General features: G+C 41.6%; 1 protein-coding gene across 9 annotated transcripts in view; it reads right to left on the bottom strand.

Moving 5' to 3' along the window:
- LOC135416077 (G patch domain-containing protein 2-like) overlaps nucleotides 1-24,107 on the bottom strand; it is a 303,891-nt gene that overhangs the window by 23,178 nt on the left and 256,606 nt on the right. For 7 of the 9 annotated variants that reach the window (XM_064658776.1, XM_064658778.1, XM_064658779.1 and 4 more), the window contains 7 exons: nucleotides 22,693-23,360; nucleotides 16,421-16,485; nucleotides 12,836-13,012; nucleotides 12,379-12,458; nucleotides 10,254-10,321; nucleotides 9,333-9,387; nucleotides 7,296-7,381 (listed from right to left, as the gene is read on the bottom strand). In XM_064658776.1, coding sequence (XP_064514846.1) covers nucleotides 7,296-7,381; nucleotides 9,333-9,387; nucleotides 10,254-10,321; nucleotides 12,379-12,458; nucleotides 12,836-13,012; nucleotides 16,421-16,485; nucleotides 22,693-23,360 — 1,199 coding nt within the window. Of the gene's footprint in view, nucleotides 1-7,295; nucleotides 7,382-9,332; nucleotides 9,388-10,253; nucleotides 10,322-12,378; nucleotides 12,459-12,835; nucleotides 13,013-16,420; nucleotides 16,486-22,692; nucleotides 23,361-23,468; nucleotides 23,751-24,107 lie in introns of those variants that run through there. The other 2 variants (XM_064658785.1, XM_064658784.1) reach the window with 2 other exon arrangements.

Genomic DNA, 24,107 nt, shown 5'->3' with positions numbered 1-24,107 from the left:
TAAAAAGAAAAGGAAAAATGAAAACAGAAGAATCTCAAAATCACTTCTTGTAGTGAAAGTAAAGGCAAATCATACTCCAGCTGGAGACTACTAGCAAGGGTATTGTATCTAGTAGCCCAGCCTCTAACACACAAAGGCTCAGAGGTCATAAATTGTCTCTGTAACATGTATTTCATTCAGGTTTATCCCTTATTGATCACCCACACTTCGGTTAGTAAATCAGGAACCTATTGATTACTCACTGGCTCTGACTAACCCGGTAGTAAAAGTGTCAGTTTCAAGTGGTCGGTGCACTTTACAGGCACCATAAATCTGCATACAGGGAATCTCCAGGTGGTAAGAACATTGGCAGAGAAAAGAGCAGAAGACTGCATGCAGGGATGATAGCCCTCATTAAGACATGGACAGAAAAGATGACTGAGGTATAATTTATGAAATATACACATTTTTGGTAGATAGCACTTTTCAATCTAAATTTCTAATCACTCGTTTGCATACAGGTGCAGTATCAGTAAGATAACAGAATTAGTGAATCCCATTTTAACAGCAGACTCCTACAAACACCACCACCAGGCAAGTCAAGTAATGGGTATGCAGAGCACCCAACATAGCAGTGGACAGGTTGAACTATAGAATGTGAAAATATCACTGACAAGCTGCAATGATGAATTAGTTCTCTTCCAAAGCTGAATTTTAACAACTCTTCTGAACTGTTAAAAATTACTCTGAAGTAGAATAGAACAGGAAAGGCAGAAAGAAAATGCATAATTGTGCATTGTCACAACACCCTCTGTGTAGAAGTTTGAGGCCAGAGCTTTGTGGGATGAAAGATATGGGCCTAAACTGATAAATTAGAACATTACTTACTCTGTCCTTACTAGCTTTCAATCTCTTCTGCTAGGCTTCCATACGTTCTTTAATGTTGCATAAACAGTAATGAGAATATAATTCCCTGGTTTCTTTTGGAATAGGTTGATCAGAAATAAAAACCAAAGTTGCAGTGCTTAATCACAGATGGAACTGCTGGGTGACCAGAGACTAATATGAAAACCTAGTATGAAAACCTAGTTTACATTGTAGAGAAGACTGAAATTCTAACCTGGGAAGAGAAAAAGGAAAATACACTTGGAGAGACAAAGCAGGATGCAGAGTGCAGCTATGTTGATGGCTGTAATATATTCAACTCACACCGCAGTCCCTCACTGCCAGGAGTTAGTAAATGAAAAATTACATATGTATAGGAAAAATGGCTTTATATGAAAAGTCTATAGTGTCTTTTTGACAGTGATAATATTTTTTGTAATCACAAGCTAAAGGAATTATTCAGGAAATATGGATTTATCTCTTGTTTTTAACATAGTACTTATAGTACCCAATTCTGCATGCAGGTCACGCTGGAGAAAAAACAGGTTTTGCTATGGAGAAAGCTGAAATTCATGGCAATCTCTGATGTGTCTGTACTAATGCTTCCTTTCTTTTTTTTTCTGCATATTTACTCTATGACTTTATTTATATTTTTTTAAATTAAAGGTAGCTACACACGCAGGACTCCTATGTCACTTCTACAGTTCAAAGTCACCATGTGCTAGAACTTGCCACTATTTTACATCTACCACAGGATTTCAACAGAAAATTAGGATTGGCAATACAGTCTGTGGAGACAACACAGAGCACAGGCGGACACCAGACCACAAAGAACTTTACTGAACAGCATCAGGCCCCTGAAACCTTCACTAATCTGTGAAGTCTAAATTGTAGCATAATGTCCACTTAAAGTCCAGTGTAAAAACCACCTCAATCTCCCAAATGAAGGCCTCTGAAAAGGCCCTACTGACCTAAATGTGGCAGTCTGTGGCCTTCTTGGAGGCAGGAGGCACACTGCACACTTGTGAGTGCATGCATCTTGCTGTAATGTAAAAATGTCTGTGTCAACTGCTTTAGGCATCTTTGTATTTTTTTTAACTCCTTTTCCATTTATCTGGAGCACTTTCATGTCTTCCTTTGCTAAAGCCTGGCTAATATTCCAGTTGGGGATATAACTGAATTCTTCTGACAGGCATGCAGTGAACAGCAGCTATCAACCTAGTGTCACATGCAGTTGTCTGAGGCCTAATGCTCCCATCCTGGTGAATCCTAATTCTCCAAAGTGAAAAATAAATTCTGCTTGGCTTCAGAAATTTTTTTACTTACTATTTCAAATCTGTGTACTCAGCAGGTCTGGCAAATATTAGGAGCCTTCCTGGCACAGATATTGTGTGATTCAGTGTGAAAATAGAGACTATAATATATGGGATCACATCATCTCTGCTTAGAATGCTTACATGGAAAACAAGAAGAAAATATGTTCCCTTGCATTTGCCACACACAGGCTTTTAGGGATGGAATTGCCACATCATTACAATGCTTACTTGGGGAACAGACTGCTGCTGTTGAAGACTGTAGGAGACGTATCCAAGGCACGAGGGACGTGCCAAGGCTGAGAAGCCCAAAGGAGCATGCATCTAAGTAGATAACCCTATTGGTTAGAAGGTCACATGATATCAGGGTATAAAGGGACGCGCCGAATTTGAAATCAACCTCTTTGTCTCACCACCTGATGAGGAGCGTACTGATTCTTTACCATGTAAAGTACCGCCACGCAACAGAAGACCTGTAAGATTTGTATGATTTAAGAAGTGAGCTGACCTTTTAGTGGTTTTGGAATATGAAAATGTGCTCTAGGAGCTTTCTCATGAGGCACTGCAGGGCATAGGAGACTGCTGTGCACAGGGAATATCTACAGTGAGATGTGATGGTAAGAACCACTTGCACACAAAGCTCCCATATGTGAGCAACTTGTATGGATTTACACATGTTATGTGCAGATCAGACTTTGGTGCCCAGCTGGCTCTGTAGTCAAAGAGGAGGAAAAATTCTGCTTTTACTATTAATTTTGTGAAGCCACTATCAACAGCCTCAGGTAACACCTGAGGGCTTAGAGAAAGAGCCTTTCATTTGGCTTGTGTTTGCTGGGAATATAGCATCACAACAGCAACAGCTGAGTTGTTGGGAGTTTTAGTAGCAATATCCTTGTTAGAAGGCAGTTTCTATCAACATTCACTTTAACATGAGGATAACATCCCTGGTTTGTGTAATAGTATACTAATGTTTGCCTCTTTACTACAAAGTCCACATGCTTTGTTTCATCTAAGGACAGGGCTAGAACAAAGAATATAAACAGACAAACTGAATGATGTGAGATTTACTTTCACAAGCATATTTCTAGAGCTGGAACTAGAATTTGAGACATTCAAGTCTGTTCAATTTAACAGCAACACCAAACCCAGGGTATGGGGCAACTGGCAGTTTATAAGAAGATCACTCAGCCCTCTACATCTTTGTCCCTTGTTCCAGACAAGATAACAGACTTATTTCTAAATCAAATTAAACTCTAGATTTACAGTTAATATTAACTGAGAGTACATGCAAAACAATTTTCGTTGTCTGTACTGTTCAAATGTCTAATACAGTTCTTCAAATCTCCAACATCTACCTGCCATCCGAGGTCCTATGACCTTCAGTGGGAACATTTAATTGCATTTTTCACCCATAATCCTATTTTCAAGGCTAGGTAAATAACAAATGGCATTAGGAACAATTTATCTTCTACCTTCCTTTCTTATTCTGCCTGCCATTCAAGCTCAAATTGAAGTGACTATGGTTCTAGGCTCTTCTGAGACTCTTACCCTGCATCAAGGCAATAACATTCCATCAACCAACAACCCATAACATCTTCCCACCAACATAACCACTGAATAACCAAAATCTAATAAGATATTCAACTTCAGCCTATACAAAACCCTCTCAAGTAGGAGTTGAAGAAGAAAATTCTGTTCAGACCACTCTTTCTCCCAGACACAAATGGGCAGAGGGGGAAAAGGGAAAGGATCATTTGCGCATGCAAGTCTCTACTTGCTTGCTTTTAATGGCCTGCATCATGAAGTCAAAACCTTAACAGACAAGACATGATTAGCAAACGCTTTGTGCTCTTAAAGGAGAGTAATTATAGGCATGTGAAAAAAAGAAGAGATCCCTGAGGTACTCTTCCTTGCATGCCTCCCGAGAGGCAGCAGGGCCATTAAAAATTCCATGATGAAGAGGAAAAACAGTCTGGGAACAGCCAGGAGGCAATACAGCAAATTAATACACCAGCCATCCCTTGGGAGGACTGCAAGAAAGCAGGAAACTCTCCTTGCTTCACAAAATAAAATTATACCACTAATGATAACAGTCACCACACACACAAAACAGCTTCTAATGATGGCTGTGAAATTCCCAGTGCTGTGCATACACTTTGAATGAAATCTCTTCTCATCACAGACATAAATCAAGAAAGGTAATCTAGGTAGTGTACAATTTATACAGCCTTTCAAATAAGACTTCCCAAGGAACCTTCCGTATAGAACCTCCTCCTTGACACTGGCAAGCCTTTCTTGAACGCCCTCAACTGCACTCAGTATTCTGGCCTTCAGCTCTACTTAAACAAAGCACTGGGTTACCAGTCCTTCAGACAAATTGCACCAAAATCCACCACTGAAACAAAGAAAACATTTCCACAGCAGAGAAAGACTCCACCTGGGATGTATACTACTTGGGACACACTCGGTGATAGCAGAAGCTAAGCAGAAAGAGGCAATTTTGCGTGGCACAGTGGGCATCAGGTTGAAGAAACTGGATGTCCACAACAGCAAGACAATGTCTTCTCTAATACATTTCATATTATTTCAGGGGATTGGCTTCCCACACACATACATCCGACTCTGACAAATTTCTGCATAGAGTTTCTCCAAGATGAGGTGCAAGCTGTTTGAGTTTCCTAAAGCACAAACTACTGAAATTGACTCCATCCATGGCAAAAGAGGGAGATGTTAACTGGGGCAACAGCTAAACAGAGCTTAGAGATCACCTGAACCTCCTGTAAGGAAATGGACTACTAAGTAGTAGGCTTAGCGCATAAAGCACCTAAAGAAAAACTACTGTCAAGAAAATGTTTCTGTGAAGGAACAATTTCCTTCTGTGCCCTTATCAGCATCTTTACATAAAGAAAGCACCTTGTACCAAAGAGTTCAATCCTTGCCATATACATGGGGCCACAAAACACATTCATTCTTTTCATATTTCTTTCTCCTATAAAGGTTCTTGAGCACATTTCACACTAAAATAGTAGCTACTTTCTCAAACTACAAGCATTCAGAAACACAACTGCCTCTGGGATGGTATAATTTCTCCGTCAATTCAGTAACAATTTATCAGTGCTTATGTTTGTCAGGACACCAGTCACCTGTTCATTAGAGGATGAAACCAAAATATATTATTAATTAGTTAACTAGACTATATACTCAGCAAAGCCTAGCTAACCTGATCCCTACGGGTTTAGAAATCTCTTTGTAAACAGACTGGTTTTGGAAAGGGCCTTCACTAATCATCATAAAGGTAGAGATTTTGCCCAGTTTGAATTTTCAAGCAGGATTTGTCCAGCTCTCCTTTCTGGAAGACAAACTCCTATAGAGCCCCAAGTAAAACACTCAAGGCACAAGAAAGTTTATCCTAGCTGAAAATGAAGAGACCAATCAATTTTCTTGCTTCACAGGCAGAAAACAGCCCCAGAGTGGGGCAAAAGCACAGAAAGGAACCAATTTGCTGATGCACAATCTTCTGAATTCTCTTTATTCTCATCCAGTTGAACATTTAAGAGCTGACTTCTTCCTCCCTCCCCCTTTCCAGCTTTAACATGCTGGCTACAGCAGCATGAGGTCATGGTGCGACATCACAAAATTCCCTGCAGAAGCCAGTGGGAGGAGAGGCTTTGTTGGGTGGGTGCCAAGCTTCTGTTCAGACACATACAACCTTAGTACATTTTTCATGCTCTATTTGCTAATTAACAAGGAAAAGAAAGCCATGAAGCTGAAAGTCCAGACGTTTCTTTCAGATTTGGTCCCCCATACAAGCACACAAGCAGAATTGTGTCCAAAGCAAGGCTTTGTCTACGTACATGAAGAAAGACCTCAAGGGCACCTTACCTTTACATAGTCACCTGCAGCACAAGAACAGGAGTCACCTCTAAGGCCAACACAATTTAATTTAGGATTAGTCAGCAGAAGGTGCCTGAATAGTGTATTAGCCCCAACTACGCAGACTCAAATATACCCAACTTTGGCCAGATCAGATCTAAATTTCAGCTTTAGCAAGAGAGAGACATATCAAGCCATTAGAGGTCACCTCAGGTGAGTTCTGAATCTGCTCAGAGGGTGCTCAGAGGGTCTATTTTAGACACTCAGGATACCAAAACGCCTCAGCATGTCACCCACACAAGCTTGTCAGCACTTTCTCTCTCATCTTCTTCCGATTCTAATAGTGGACAATGATACTATGCCCACTTGTACCTATATAGCAGACTTGCAGCAACTCACTGCACATTCCAGAACAGATTACAGTAGTTTCTAAATAATCTGCCTGTCTGTCATATACTGTTTCATATACTGTAAGCACTTAGTTCATTGAGACTCCCAAATAAACTGCATCAGTATGTTTTATGCTAAGTTTGAACACGGGCTTCCTAGGGAAAAGCCTGTTAACTTACAATAAGGTCCATGAGTATTGTTCAGGTCTGTATTGGGTCTGGCTGAGCTGGAATTCATTTCCCCGCAGTAGCCCTCACAGTGCTGTGCTTTGCATTGGTAGCTAGAAGGGTGTTGATAACACACCAGTGTTTTGGCTACTGCTGAGCACAGCATCAGCACTGTAACATTCCTTCCTCAGTCGAGGGCAAGATCCTGGGAGGGGACACAAGTAGGCCAGCTGACCCAAACTGACCAAAGGGATATTCCAGACTATATGACATCAGCTCAGATATAAAAGCTAAGGCAAGGAGCAGGAAGGCAGGCATTCATTGTCTCCAATGGTTGCCTGCTGAGGAACCATCATGCGTACCAAAGCCCTGCTTCTCGGAGGTGGCCGACCATCGCTGCTCATGGGAAGTAGAGAATAAACTGTGTTAACTTTCACTTCACTTCGCTTTTGCACGTACAAGCTTCCACTTTGTTTTTTGCTTCAAATAAACTACCTTATCCCAATCCACGAGTTGTTTTTCCCCTCTGTCACTCCCTGTCCAGCTGGGAAGGGGGAGTGACAGAGCGGCTGGGGGGGCACCTGGCATCCAGCTAAGGTCAATCCACCAAAAGACCACACAGTACTACTGAGAAACACCTCTGAGAGGGAAGTGAGACAATGCCAACAGAGCAGAGCAAGGGAGTTACCTGGCAGTGCAGCGTGCTGGTGAGCATCTTCGGTGGGAAGCATCAGCAAGCACATCCAGAGAGTACAGAGGAGATAACGGATTGAACTGGAAAGTCAAGAGATTTTATTTAAGCAAAGTGTTAAAAGAAATAGTCTCCAGATACAGCTGCTCAGATCTATTCCCTATAGCTGTTCATACAAAGAAGACCTTTCCAACACCTCAAGGGGTGAAACTAGATGAGAACAGACTCTCACTTCAGACAAAAGGCTAACACAAAGGGGGCAACAGCAAATCTCACAACAGACAGCCTTAGCACACTCCTCTTTCAACTCACTTTATTAAAAATGCTGGTTGACTAAGAGCATAAGTGCTCTACTGCTGCATGCCTTGAGCAAAATGTTTGCTTCTCTTTCAGAAAGCCTCTTGTCTACCTTCACATTGTAGAGAGAAAAGTCACTGTTATGAATGGTGCAAGCACAGAATTTCCCACAGAGCAGTTCCCATATTCCCTATGGTTGTATGTATCACTGAAACGGACCTTTAGAAGACTCAAGTGCACCAGGTTCAGTTCACAAATAGCTCCCAATTCATTCCACAGCAAGTGAGCTGCTCCTTCCACTCCCAACTGACCTCACAAGCTGCCTTTGCAAACTGCTTAAAACAAACTTCTGAAATACTGCATAGTCAGGCTAATCTAAGATCCTTTGTTGGACAAAGCCTGAAAGCATCAAACCTGCACAAGATAGCTTGTTGTAAAAGATGCAATAGTTAGGACAGAAATGGAATAATCTGGTCAAACAATGCATGAAGCAAACTTTCCTCAATATGTAAATAGAAGGTTTAGACCGGTAGTTTCTCTGGGGTATGTGCATTATACTTCCATTCAGCATCTCCTCTTTATTTATAATTCACACCTCGAGCAGGAAGTTCATTTCCATCTGCTTTTCAAAGTGCTACACCAATCTCCAGAACACTTTTCTTGTATTACTAGGATAACTGATGCATTTTTAAATAAGGATAAATGAACAACCTACAGCTGTAGCAGAACTCATCATACAAGCTATCTGCAACTCCAGAACTCAGTACTAGGCCTTTACCCTAAACCTTTCTGAGAAACAAGATGGATCACAAAGCTGCTGCCATCAGGAAGCTCCTCCTTAAGTGGGACTGTTAGTTTACTGTCAGTGAAGTAACACTGCAACTGCACAGCAGGGAGAATCACCAGGAACCCTCTGTAGCTGATTCAAGTTCATTTAAGAAAAACAAAAGTAATTTGTTTTGGTCATTTTAAAGCTCTACATAGTTATCATTCCTATCTCTAGCATTATAAAAGCAGCATGTGAAATGTTCTTGTTAATAGAAAATACACAACTGCACAAAGGCCTGAAAATCATTTCTTATCATACATGTATTTGTAGTCACCTCAAAGAGAAAACAGAATTCAGTCCTACTGCTCACCAACCATAAAACAACTCACAGAGGAATAGAAAGGAGTGTGCACGGCCAGGAACACCGTTAAAATGCGACTGCTCAAAATGAAGATCCTTTTTGCTTTCTGCTATTAAGAACCTGAGCTCTTATATCTTAAGTAAAAAAGTCTCCTAGCACTGAAGCTAAGAAAGACTTACTGGAGAATATAAAAGTGCATACACAAGAGTTTTAGTTACAAGAATGCCTATTTTTCTTGCTTATCACCTCTTACATTTTCCTGTTACAGCTTCTATTTAACTGTACCATTTAAGCTCACCATTTTTTCGCTTCTCTGTTGATGAGACTATCAAGTAGAAGCCTGAGTCAAAAAAGGCAAAACAAAGCATTTCAAAAGAGAAAAATGTTCCAATTCTTATGGAATTTTGAGAGGCCAAAGGTCCTCCTTTCAAAAGGCATTTTTCCTTCCACTCACTGTCAGAGAGGAAGGCTTACACTGACCTAAAACAGGCAGATAAACAAAAGGAGTTCAGTTTAAATAGACAATATAATGCCTGAGAAATGGTTTGTGTTCAAAACCCAGAAGACATATCAGTTCACAAAATGAGAAGGGACAGGGCTGCCTTACCTCATGTGCACAGGCCACAATATGTGGGAAATCAGAAGCCAGCACTGTGTTTTTTCTAGAGAGAAGGAAACCAAAAAATAAAAAAGGAAGAGCAGAGTCAGCTTACCTGGTTGCGATCTCTCTTCCCCATGGATGGTAACCAAAAACTGGAAGGAGGGCAGAGTCGAAAAGACAGGTGGGAGCAATGCCAATGAATGAACATGAGGGGGAAAAAAAAGGAGGGTTGGGGTAAGAAGAGAAGGGGAAGGGAAGAACAAAGATGGAGAGAGAAGGAAAAAGATTAAACATCATCAGGACCCATACTGAAAACAAGAAATTTCAAATCCAAGGAAGAAACCTAGATATCAACAGCTGGTGAAGGCTGGACCCATTGCACTGCAGTCAAGAGGTGCCATCCTTACCTACTCGTTCCCCAGCAAGAATAGCATCACAGGGATACCAAAGGATATGCACCATGACTATTCCCAGTGCTGACTACAATTTAAATACACTAACTGGAGAAGGAGACAGAACAACAAAGAAAGAGAATTTCATGGCTGCCTTGTCAGCATGATTTCTGCAGCCTGGGTATGCACCCATAGTGTGACTCCACACCAAAGCATTTAAAAAAACTAACATATAGGGCTTAGTCTCCTCTTACCATGCAAAAGATCTGCAGTTATTACAATGGCACATTATAAGGGAGGAGGAAAGAAAAAGCTGGCTGTAAACAAAAGGGCATTTGAGCAGTGTCCACACACTGGGGCAGCAATTCTAAGTAAGAAAACAGAGAATCCATCAGTAGAGTACTGTCCCCCATTCCATAGGTTATGCTTAGGTTACTACCCAGCTCTTCATTCCCTTCAGCCCCAGGAGGGAAGGGGACCCTATAGTTCTTCATCCCCTCCCAAAGGTCTATACAACAGCTGTTAAGGGCCTTACTCTTTCTGGCGCGGATCACTAACAATATGACCTAGCCTCTCGGTGCCCAGGTTGCTCATGGAGGTCTCCTGAAACACAAAGACAGGTAAAGATTGCAAACTCACACAGTGAGCAGACATAATAGCTTGCTGCTGCCAGTAAGAACAAATCTTACTCCCCTGGGTCACATCCTTTCCTTACCAGCCCACTCTCAGCTAAACATATTCACTCTTACCTTTTAGAACCTCAGCTGAGCCAATTTAACTAAGTAGAATCTCAGAAAATCATTTAGTTTTATTTGTGAGGCTTGGTTTTTGTTATTTCAGTGATGATATTTGCTTGCAGAGGGGCTCACCAAGGACTGGACTAGTACAAACTATGCAGCACAACGATGCAGTTAAGAGCAGGAGAAATGACTGAGAAGTGCTTCTTTCCAGGTAGTCAGGGTCAGCTCGGCCATAAACAGGCTGAGAGACAGAACACTACACTATTCCACTAACAGCAGGGATTCACCAAGCACAGATGAATAAAATAAGGAGCAAAAGCACAAAGTTTTTGCCCTTTCTGAAAGCAGCAATTCAGCAGCAGGACCTCTAGCAGCTAAAAAGAGGTAGATCCTAGAAGAAAGGACTTGCACTGGGAGCACATTCCTTCCTGTGAGACGCTGCTCTGCGTATGTGCTTGATGCTGGAATACACATACACACACAGCCTGAAGCACCAGCTGCTCACATCTGCATAGCAACTCCCTCCAAGAAGGAAGTATACTTTGCAGCAAGCAGCTGAAGATGAGGGTATAAGTCTTTCACAGGTATGGTTTGTTTGTGCCAGATACATAGGCAAAACACACTCAAAGTTTGGTGGCAGTTGTAGCAGCAGGGGTGAAAGATGGGCTATTTGTTACAGCAGGAAAATTATTAACTTAAAGTGCCATAATGTTTAAATTTACAGTTTATTACTGTGTAAATTACAAGCCATACTTTTGGTAATTAGCAGCTCGCTGGCGGGGAGCTCTGAATGAAACTCATTATTTATGATTACAATTTCGAGAGAGATGGGGAAGGGGGAGCAGTGACCTCTGCTGCAAATGACAAAGATCCCTTTAAGGTGATGAAGATGAATTAAACAAGTAAATATTATCCTTCTCATTTGGATCATTAGAGGTGTGCCGCCAGGCCCAGCCACTTGCAGGTGGCCTGAGGAACCCTACTCAAAACCAGTCTCTTGCCAGCTAAGGATTCATATTTTAAACACTGGTTACAACTAAGCAAGGTGAGTGGAAGAAAGAAGGGGCAAACAAGAATCTTTCACGTATGACTGAACTGAAGGTAACTGTCACACTCCTCTAGACCCTGGGCCCCTCTAACACACCTTGCTAGCAGATTCTATCTATGGCCACTCAGCTCAGAACTTATGCCAGTGTTTTCAAAAGCACAGAGAATATTGCAATAAAAGACAAGCCAAACACAGCCAACACCTTCCTTCTCAGAAACTTCTTTTACAACAGTCAGTGCTCCATGATGCAGACCCAAACAAGTGTATCCCTCCTTTTATGTAGACATCTGCAAAGTATTGCTTATTCCTTTAGAAAAAGGACTAATATTTTGTATGTTGGTTGCCCTATATATAGTCAGTGGCTTTGGGTAGCTTTGTCTGCATTACTGCATATACCCTTTTATTCTTCTGTCACCCCACTAAAAATGCAACCGCTAAAACCACCTTCCTTTGCTGCCATTAATATCAGTCAGCTTCCCTATCTAAAATTTGACCTTCCTTCACCTTTGAGCCACCTCTCTGCCCTTGTGGTCTCAGATGAGCATGCACAAGTCTCATGCTATCACCATTTTCCCCTACATTCTGTCTAAATGTTCTTGTTATTTACTCTGTCATTCATCTTCAGGCCTCCTTTCATACTACTTTCAGTGCTGATCAACTGTCTTTGCCACCCCAAACAAGCCTTAAAATCCACTTAGTCACTCAATCAATTTCTGACAGTCAAAGCAGTTAAACAAATCAAACAATACATGAAACAAAAAATATACAGAGCCACTTTCTGCAGAAGACAATTTACATGATATCTTAGAATAGTACTTCAAGACTGATCAGTATTGAAAATACAAAATTATCATCTTTCAGAAGGGCAATACCTTGCCAACAAGCCTCCTCCGACCTTTTCGGAGACAACGGGCAGCAGCTCCTGGGAGGCGATTCAGGCGAGCATGAAATCCTGGAAACCAAACGCAGAAAAACTGAGCAATGAACACAGAAGATTCTTCCTGACAAAACCACCAGGAAAAATCATTAGTTCAGTAATCAAATCAGATCCTCTGTCTCTCGTTTTCCAGTCTCAAAGATGTAGATACGCCAGTTTATCCACAAATCAAATAAAATCCATATTTTTTTAAAAAAGAAGACTCAAGAATGTGGGCAGCTGGTAGGAGTATTACAGTAAACTCTCCAATAGTGCAGCTTTTTTTAACTGGATCATGAAAAAAACCCAAAACAGATCACCAATACCATTTAAATGTAACACCTACAAACAGAATCTACTTCTCCCATCACAACAGAAGTTCTCAAACACGTGGCATTCCTGATGGATCTCACCTCTCTGAGCTGGTCGTGAGGGCAAAAGGAACGTGGAAACTGAGAGCTTGTCCAGGCCTGAGTCAATCCTCTCCACTTCAGATCGGTGATCAGCTCCCCACTTAGGAAGAAGGTTGGGGACAGTGAATCCTGGAACACATTCTCCTTCATAAAACCAATCACTTTGCTCATCATCTCCTAAAGAAACAGAATGGAATTAGCCACAAATAACACCAATGTGCCCGGTGACAATCCCTCAAAATATTAGAAGTAGGCATATTTGGATGTGAAACAGCTGAAGTCTCATTAGGAATTCCTTCCTGAAGAGCCTCATATTTGTATTCCGTTTCAATGATCCTCAGTAACTATGGGGCCTCACTAAATGCTTTAAACTATCCAACTCATCAGTCTACAGAATTTCCCTATAGAACAAAGTCCTCTTTATAGACCTGCCTAGGGCAGCTTTAGCACTCTGTTGCTACTGCATCTCATCAACCTTAGTTCAGTGTTGTGTGATGTCTTATGCAGAACTCTTTCTCTGAAGTAATTACTGTGACAACGGTAGAGGCCAATCATTTGGCACACACTATAGGCAGTCACAGGAGAGATTTCACAAGAGAAAAAGACCAGGCTCACAGAGTAAGCAAAAGGAGCATGTTCACTGATGAGAAAGATCCCTACCCTCCTAAGACAGAAGCTAAGAGAAAAACACCCAACTATCAGAAATGGTCACTTTGAGCGTAAGCACTAACCATGCTGTGAGTTCTTCTCAATCAAAATTTCTTAGAATCTGTCAGAACTACAAATGCTCGGCAAAACTGAAGCAGCGGCAACAGAAATGACAAAAGTCTCCGTAAAGCTGTGTCACTAATTAACGCAGCTGCAGCCTAAAACTGAACTGCATCAGGCACCATTCATAGTAAATCTGTCAGGCCAGAAACTCCCTGAGAGTGGTAGCCCATGAGCAGTGTATGAAAAAAGCAGGAGGAAGGCAAAGAACCTGACACATGTAGCTTTTCAGTAGCCCGACTAACAAACAGTCCCATGTAATTGCAAGGTTCTTCATCTTGCCTTAAAAACTAACACACCTGACTTAGGGAAAACTCTCAGTTACCTACCATTAAGTCTCAACTCAAGCATCCCCACTTACTCTCCTTTCCTCACAGTTACATTACTCCTGACCAAAGTCTATGATGCCTACCCACACATCTTGCCAGGAAAAAAAAAAAAAAAAAGGGAAACCCCACCATACCCTAAAAAAATCTAAACAAACAAACTAACAAAAAAACCCCAACAGTACAAGAAACTAAGAAAATGTCAGCCTAGTAAGAATGCTGCAATCTTGCACATAACAGAAGCAGCAACACACAAAACCAACTCCAATCAGCAACAGGTAGGACAGCCAGAACACTTCAGCCCAAAGTTCTAACATTGCTTTTTATTTCTGTGATATATCAGTTGACCTACCACTTATATCTTAAAATATAAACATCCTTCTGCATCTCTTGGTAAATTAAAATTAAATAATGTTGCATAGTTCTTCTAAGTGATCACAATTTGTGCAAAACTATCCCTTCCATTTTGGGTCTATGAGCATAGTGCAGTGTCATATCTCAAATCACTACTTTCGTATTTCATAAAACAAACTTTAACAATCAGGATCATATGCTAATACTGCAGTAATTTTCACTGTGAGAGATCCCAATGCGTGTAACAAATACAAACCAAAAAACCCACCTTACAATCACATTATAAACTAGGACCATTCTCTGCTCTTAGAAGTGTGCTGGTACGTGTAATTGCAATGATAACTCATTTAATTAGCAACAGCAAAAATATTACATGATGTAACCTCAAAAGAAGTAAGGGAAAAAACTACATTAATTTTAGTATGCTGCTAACTTAAATTTCCCATTATTCAGTTTGGAATTGTACTAGAAAACTATTTCTAAGAAGATGATCTGTGAGAAAAATCATTTTGTGCTCTCCCCATCTCACTGACCATAGACAGCTGTTGTTTTTTTACTGACTTTATGACTAGAAATTGTCCAAATTAAAAAAAAAAAAAAGGAGAGAGATATTTCTTATTTAGCCTGAAAGTCCAACAATATTTTTTAGCCTTTTTAACATAACGGTTAACATAACATCTTGGCCAGAAATCTATCACAGTATAAACTGTCTGAACAGACCAAGACCTGATGACTAGGATGTCACATCTCTTCTAGTACCTAGACAGGTAAGGCTGTAATTGGATTTTACTAATTTATCTGAGTCACATTTCTACATATTCTTGTATACTGAGTATCCTACTTCTAGTAGCAGCCAGAAGTTAATGTCTAAAATAGGGTATAAAACCAGGGCAAGTATATAGAGCAAGCATATAGACAAGTGTATATATATAGAGTATCCAGTCTACATCAATCTTACCTTGGGTGATGAAGTAAAACACTTCAGTCACCACCCTGCTTTATCAACTGATATACAAGTGCTCACTGATTTCAGCTACCCCCCGAACAATCATCAGTAAAAAGAGAAGACAAAAGATTTTACTTTTCTGTTGCTTTTGAAGAACCAGAGGCTGGAAACAGTTATTTTTCAGCAAAGGTCAAAGCTGATATTTGAAATCCCTAATTATACCCATGGAGATCACAACAGATTGACCCTACAGCCTAAAATATCATCAGAAAATGTGTAAGCATATTTGCTATCGTTGTGTTGCCTCACTCACAGATACCCAGGTCAGTAACAAGCTAGTGGAAGCAGCATTTCCTACTGAGCTACTGATGCTACTTCCCTTAGCACGCCTATATTCCCAGAAGAGACTTCATCCAAATCTTAGCCTGGTAAAAGGGACAGAATCCTAGTGCACAGAATTGCAGGTCTCTAGGGTCACAGTCCACACGCTCCAAATATAGTCCTGAGTGCCTATGTGCCTACTACAAGCTATTTCATACTTACTTCTGCCATATCTCCCATAAACTGGACACTGTGCTGTCACTGATAAATAAAACCAGATTTTACTTCACACTCAAAACTCCTAAGAAATAATTTCTACAACAGACATTGAAAATACTAGGTTCAACTAATGCACACAAGGGCAAGGGAAGAACATATATTTAAAGAAATAAAACCAATCATGTATTACCATCATCTTAGCACAATTAGGTGACTTATCAGTATTAAGTAATTTTTTTTCACATCTTCTCTTTCTACCCAGAGAGAAAACAACTAACAAATTCAGGCACTAATGGTGTGTAGAGAACAACTAAAACATCTACAGAAACAAATCATAAGCCGTGTTCTTTCATTGTGGAGAGCTCTCAAATTCCCCTTGTACTTCTGTGCCTTTCCATAATAATAGCTTCTTATATTGCAAATATTGTGGATCTGATATACAAAGTATTTCAGCAGGAAGAGTGTACTGTTATGAAAATCACATTTTTGCAGCCCTCTCATTTCTTAACTTCTAGCCCCTCCGTGACACTGGCTTTTCTCCCACACTTCCCTCTTCGTCCCTCTTTAAACACAGACCTTTCTTTGTACTTGTAAAGAAAGGAAGAAAAATTCCCCAGCAGCACAGAAGGAAAACCACAAGACAGTTGTTACCTTGTCGGCCCTCGTCATTGGTAAACAGGCCAGTATCACTGCTGCTGCACACACTGCTGGTTTCACTGGAACAAAAAACAAAATTAAAAAAAACATGGTTACAATTGCAGCAGGCACAAAACAAAAACCACTTTACTACATTCTACTGGCTTCTCCAAGACCAAAACGCTTTACACATCTCAAAAAATTGCATTTCAGATACATGGACAGGACGCAACTGCTTTCTGTTATAACCTAGCAACGCTGCATCACTTGAAAAAGAGTAGAATCCTGTATCTAGTTTAGTTCTAAGTTATCAAAAAGTAATTAATACAGTGGCATTTGCCTCAGGTACTAGAATTAATAACCTAACTATGACATTGTCTGGAATACTCACCAGGAAATTAAGTGCAGTTAAAAACTCTGTCCTTGGGTCACTTAACAGCTACTGAAAACCCTCTGAAGTTCTCTACTTCAGATTCCCTTTTCTCAAAAATGTTACACTGATACACAAACCCTTCCTTCAACAGCAACTTTTATTTTATTTGGAGTGAAGAGCAGCTGGTACATTTACAACTCTTCAGCTAAATACCTTAGCACAGCATGAATTGTTGCTGCTGAATGCAACCTTGTTAGAACATGCTTTGTGTTTGCTGAAGCAGTTAGGGGAGACTCTTAATTCTTGAACAGAAGAATAAAGCTAATAATTAATGTGTAGAAAGCCATTAACTGACCGTAGAGCTGGATAAATGTATGTAGGAGAAGTACATGCTCAGGTCAATACCAAGCATCTGATGGCTTTAATGCTGACATTAAATCAATCCTTGGACACTTCAGGCCGTACTTCCTCCAATTTAGCCAAGATACCAGGACAAGCAGAAACCACTTACTGCCTACTCTTGTAGCACTAAGATCTTAGATGCAAACACTTGGTGTACCTTAGCACTCAAAACAACCTCCCTTCTAGGCATGCTGTTTGAAAGTATCTCTGGATCCCTCTTCGCCAGGGAAACTCAATCATACTAGACACCAGAATCAACTGGAAACCCCTTGGTTCAGAAGGCTGAATGATGAGGGACCACAAAATATGTCACCCCAAAGAACTGCAGGCACACAATAAACCCCCCATCCTGTGAGCATATTACTGCTCTTAGAAAATGCACCCTAAAGCACAGTCAACTCATCATGCTGAATATATACAAACTCTGCATCTTCGTCATTCTATAAAGGCCATTTATACTTAAAAGATGAACAAATTGTACATCATTCTCATATTTCAGTATTTAAGTTAATATCAAGTTCCAAATTAATCCATTACAAAGCTTGGCCATTCTTTCACCCTCCCACATAGTAGCAATTAAGGCCAAGGACTGAAAACCATGAATTAATTGTTTCATTCCTAGCTCTCCTACCAACTCACTGTATACCCTGGGCCAATCTCTTAGCGTGTCTGCTTTCTCTTTTGATAGCTTGGATTAATAGTCCTCATAAGCTGCAGATGTGAGGACCAAGTGACTCCTTCATAAGGGTTTTAGCATCCTCAGAGGAAAGGTGCCTGAGAAAGGAAAAAGCATCGTCAAGATTTCAGATCACATTAACAGTATTTAAAGCATCCTGTTGCACTGAGAGCTCTTTAGTTCCTTATAGATAAGCATCACTGCCAGTGCTTTACCAGAACAAACTTTCAGGGATCTCATCTTCTTCACCACCCCTTTTACACTGCAGGGCTGAACACAAACTAGACTCCTACTACACGAGCCTTTCTGCAGGTCCAGTAAGCACTGATTAATGACCTCCACTTGCAAAGGAGGCTACTTACCTTAACCACAAAATAATGAACGCTATTGATCCGACAAGCTACTGCTATAGAGTGTTATTGATCACGCAATCCTTGGTTAAAATGGTCCTCATTTAGCAATTTCACTGTCAGAAACACCTGGAGCAAAGCATGCTTATAATTAAATAGTTTGGGGGAGTTAAAGTGAGAGGTGATGGACAGAGATCTCAGGTTTCCCCCATTTATTCTTTTGCCTGAGCTATTGTTTGTGTCAGGAGGGATATTGATTTTCTATAAAAATAAGAAAACAAGAGGCACCGAGGGGCTGCAGAAGGTCAGGCTGGGCTGGAGAAGGAGGGGAAGCTGAACACTCTGTCTTTGTCACTTGCCTTCCAAGAGAGAGGAATTTTTTCTTTATGGAGAAACTGGCCTCCAATTCATCAGCTTAGCCAGACTCTTGAATGCCACTGCAGGCTGTCATCGAAGGAGCTCCCTTCCAAAGGGTAAAGCAACTTAACTGCACACCCAGGATGAGCAATGGTTACACTCTCAGACCAGAATATAGTAGTGGTTTTGGCTGGCATAGAGTTAAATATTTCTCATAGTAGCTCTATGGTTGTATGTTTTGGATTTGTGACCAAACCAGTGCCGGTAACACTGATGTTCTAGTTATTGCTGAGCAGTGCTTACATAGTGCCAGTGCTGTCTCTGTTTTTCACACTGCCCCACCAGTGAGCAGGCTGGGGATGCATGAGAAGGTGGGAGGGGACACAGTTGTGACAGCTGACCCCAGCTGAATACAGGAATATTCCATACCATATGGTGTCATGCTCAGCAATAAAAACTGGGAAAAAGAAGGAGGAATCTGGGGGCATTTGGAATTATGGCATTTTTCTTGCCAAATAACTGCTACAAATGATGGAGTTCTGTATTCCTGGAAATGGTTGAACATCTGCCTGCTGATAGGAAGTAGGGAATTTCTTATTTTGCTTTGCCTGTGCACATAGCTTTTGCTTTACCTACTAAACTGAATTCACCTCAACCCGGGAGTTTTCTCATTTTTACTCTTCCACTTCTCTCCCCCATCCCACTGTGGGGGAGTGAGCAGGCAGCTATGTGGGGTGAGCTGCCTATCCAGATCAATCCACAACAAACACATAAGCATTAAACCAGCAAAATCTCACAGCATTGCTGGGCCAGTAGAATCCCCAGTTCGAAAAAGTCACACTAAAAGTTCTGGCACTTGAAAATAGATGAGAGCAATTGCACATCTTTCACTAGTAAGCATGCCACTGAAAGTCATTTTTCAGACAGCTCTTGTACTATGGTTTATTCAGTCCTCAAACCAAACCCAGACCTGGAAGTACCAACAAGAGAAAGAACTTCAGCACTCTATATATAATTTCCCTTTGCTTTATTATGGCTGCAGGGAATCTCAAAGCATTAAGGGACAGAAGGGCATGCTACTTCTAACAGTTAACTTAGCAGTTAACTGTCACCTTTGCACAAATACACAAATGACAGCTTAAACCACTTGCTTCATCTATTGTTTCCACAATTATTTATAGATCAGGCATTGAGTCGTGTCATTACCCAATTCAAAACCATCATTTCCTCATCATGTTCTTGCACATCCTTCCTTCTCTCAATTTGTGTTCACCTCTTGCCACGTTTGGCAAACAATTTCAAAGATTTCATTTCATGCACATGTTGAATCACAACACTGCAGCTCATCTTCCTCCAGGAAAAGACTGGGAGCAGTCCCACGAGCAAACTATAAAAAACTACCTCCTCGTTAAGAATTCATATCCAAGACTTTCTCAGTGAATGGGAGTTTATCGACTGAATACAGGAGGGTTTTGATCTAACTTAGGATAAAAAGCCTTCTAGAAAGCAGAGAAAAATACTGGATACTTCGGCATTTACAGATTCATTCCTGCATAACAAAGAAAATCAAGCGTCAGTGGAGGGAAGGAAAAAGAAGGTGGAAAAAAAAACCCCAACGTTCTCAATATACAACTTAGTTTGCCTGAAAACCCACTGCGTTTGTGACACTCCCTACTGCTAGAGGAGTGAACAGTGGTGGAACCACTTCAGTATGAAAGTTTTGTAAATCACCAGATCACCACAGATTGCTTCCAAGTCCCACAAGCAGCATCAGTCACCCTTCCTTGTGATGACAACCACACCATTCACCCCCCTAGGCATCCAATTTTCTTCTCCCTCAGGATATGCCCTTGTCATACATCTGTGCAAAGTACTTCTCTTACTGTACCAGAAAAAAACATCTAGAGGACAGTGGGAGTGAGGTAAGCACAGCCAGTTTCACTCTGCTGCTAGCAGCAAAGTGCTATATTTAGAGCAGCAGAGACCAAAGCATGATCCTTCATTGCCATAAGGGATTCTCCGCACTGAAGAGGGTTCTATGTATTTCTCCCTCCAACTTTGACCCTCCCCAGTGAGTCATAGCACAGATCACCCATGTGGTGTTGCAGAGGTCAAATATTCCAAGCCCTAGCTTTCTGAAGAGAATCCCAAGGATTTGGCAGCAGATGGTAAGTGTCATTTGGTGCATACACTTGCACAATAATTAGTTTGAGAGCAAGGGACAACTGAGAGAGAACAAATCAGCATGGTCCTCAAGTAACAGTCCGGACATAGCTCTTTATTAACTCTTTCAAAGGCTGGAACAAATAAAGGCTGGATGAAAGCCTGATGGTTTAAGTTCAAGTTTGACATGATGGAACAGACTCTGATTGGTGAAAAAATAAACAACTCAAGGAACACTGTCCATCACTGCCACATCAAGGAAGGGTATCTCTCAGTCCATCATCACTGACATGCAACATTCAGGAGCTACTCAGCACATTCCTTTTCCTGGAATACCAACAAATAGCTCTGAAAAGATAAAACTGCTTTTAACAACTAGTAGCAAAAAGGCATCCACAAGTCGCTTGTAAAGACTCACTTTTTAGCAACAATAGCCACTCTTAAAGGAAAAAAGTGACCACTTTTTTGCTAATTCCAGCCTGTAACAGTTACATACAAACCACGCTGACCCACTAAAAATGCAATAGTGGTCCCCTGGGCCAGGACGGTGAGGACTTATTACAACCTAAGCTCTTCACAATGTCCCAGAAAATACCACTGAGAAGTTTGAGCTTCCAGCTGTTATCCACAAAGCTGTAATTACAAAGTGCCACCTGTCCACTCTGACAAACGGCAGGAGCTAGACTGTCAGAACACTTAAATGAACCTTAACATATGAACAATCATACTGGATCAAGCAGTTATACTTTCCAAATGCACTGCCCTCTGTCTGATAGGGCCTGTTACAGTGGATGGTTTAAGAAAAGAACATGAGAACATGACAAATGCAGACTCCTCTGTATACTTCTCCAGCTTCTAGCTGTCAGTAGTCTAAGGACTTCCTGAGCTGGATCTTTCATCTGGCCTGTAATGTTTAACAGACCCTGATAAATCTAGGCTCCACATACCACTTTTGAACATACTTAATCTTTGACCTCCAAAATGTCCTGTAGTAGAGTTCCAAATCTCATGTTTCATGAAATATGGGTTTTTTGTTTTACATGTTTCCTCAATGTCTGCTGCTTCTTACACAATGATAATTAGAAAATAAACAATCACATTCATTTTCTGTATGCCATTCATTAAGAAATGTCCTCCATTTGGTTCTCAGCAGTTACTTCTTTTCTAATCTGAAAAATCTTTTCAGACAGAAGCAGTTTTATAACGCCAAACCTTCTACAGAAAGAATAAAAGTCACACTCGAGGGGAAAACTTCCCAAGGTTTTTAAACTCCCAAGTTTTTTTTAAATTCAGACCATGATATTTAAATGTCTCTTTTTAATCCCTTCTGAAATTCTGACACAAATTCATCAAAGTTCTCCAAAACTGGACATGAAGACACGCCAGACACAGGCTTATCCTGTAAGTAATTCAAGTTCCCCTCAACTTCTTCATCATCTCACTACATTCTCCCCATAGCTAGCCTTTCAGGACCAGAGCAGAGCAGAGATGTAGAACTGCAAGCAAGATGTTTAGACTGAGGTTCACACAGTACCTGTACAGAGGACTAGCAGTAATGATGGGAGGTCTTATCTGTTCTCTATTACTACCTATGGTAAATTTTGAAAACAAGAAACTGAGATCAGTTCATATCAATCACACAAGTGCCAAAGGTGGACTTACTCTCCAAACCGCAGGCCACAAGCATGCCACTTTGTAGCTGCAGGGCCACAGACATTTCAGAGGACTCCTTGTGTAACAGGAGCCAGAAACTTATCAGCTTCCCAACTTATCAAGGAAGCATTTCGGGCCATTATACAGCACTGACAGGAAAGACTTGGAAAGAATCTACAGTTTGGAAGTAGCTGAGATACTTCTCCTCTTCAAAGAGAGAGCAGCACTGAATAATTTTGATAAGAACTTCAAAAAGCAAGGCACGGGATTTACAAGAAGCTGCAGCAAGGCAGGGAAGAAACCAAGATCTCACCATTCTGACATGTTTTCATCTGAGCCCTGTTTCTGATCATCAGCTTCACACTCCATCCGCTCCTTCCTTCCCCCTTTGCTGAGGAAGGGCCTGTTCTCTCCTGATTCACAAAGGCCATGACTGGATGATGTCCAAGGGGCGTTTTCTTTCCAGCGTGAAAGGCGCTGTTTCTTGGCTGACTTGAACCTGCAGCCCCTCTCACAGTTCCACTCTGACACCCTGAGCTTTTGCTGGAGACTGGCAGCCACCTCTGATGTCACACGTTTGACTTTCCGTCGGCGCCTGAGAGGTCGACAGGGTGCATTCTCTGTAAAGGAGTCTGACTCATGCCACAGGTGCTGCTTGCTCCTCAGGGTGGCACTAAGAGCTGGGTGTCGTTTGACCACTGCCATGTCATCAGAGTCACTGAAATTAGCTGTCAGCACCTCACGGCAATCCTTGATAGCTTCGTCCAAGCTGGACTCTGAGGCCTCACTGTAGCAGCAGGCGTGCTCTGCCTGATGCGCAAAGTCTGAGCGTCGCTTACGACCCCGTCTCTTGCGGAGCTGTCGCCGCTGCTGCCGTGGGCTTAGTGCCATCTCTTCCCATAGCTCATCCAGTTTGTTTTGTTCTGAAGTCTGCTCTAAGGCTGAGGCCAAGTCATGCACCAGTTCATCCATTGGCAATGCCTGTGAAAAATGACAACAATTACCACCAGACATAAACACTGCTACCAACATATCACTGGACTGTAGTATGCTATAGCCTCTGTAACATTAACCAAGTTAGACACTTACTTTAGAGTTGCCTGGGAGGACTCAATGCAGGACAACTGCCACTTCTTGGGCTAACACTCACTTCTTCCTTTTGCAAGGGTTAAATCCCTCTTCTAGCCATTGTGGCACAGAGCTCCATACTGCAGCAGGTGAGTCAAGTGCTCTGTGTCTGAAAAGGCCTTAAGGTTGCATCTTTTGCGTTGAAGCAGCATGCTCTATTACACATCCTAAGGGTATGAAAGCCTGCAACTAGTTTGCTACCTCCAGTAGGTAAGCCACAGAGAAGGATTAGCTTGCTCGACAAACAGCAAAGCTGGCAGTAAAACAGATGGTAAAACAGGTATTTTGCAGGCCAGTATCACTTCAACAGCAAAATAAGGGGCGCGGGACTCCGCGCTCCTTAGAACAGGGTGTATGAGACCGAGCCCAAACTCCTGCTGCCGAAAAATCCCACCCCTTTCACCTCAGGGCTGCCAGTGTGCCATTCCCAAAGTCCTGGGCAAATCCCTCACCTCACAACCCCTCCCTCCCTCTCCGTGCCTTGCAGACGTGGGATTTCTCTTCTCACCGGGCTCAGAAACACCCGCACCCCCATCCCGGTGAACCACCCGCTGCCAGAGGCCGCCTCCCTTAGTCCTCAGGGACCCGGCCGCACCGACC

Source organism: Pseudopipra pipra, chromosome 6, assembly GCF_036250125.1.
Source record: "Pseudopipra pipra isolate bDixPip1 chromosome 6, bDixPip1.hap1, whole genome shotgun sequence".
Lineage (NCBI taxonomy): Eukaryota > Metazoa > Chordata > Aves > Passeriformes > Pipridae > Pseudopipra > Pseudopipra pipra.
Note: the sequence above shows the minus strand (reverse complement) of the source record. Positions and strands in the feature narration are given on the sequence as shown.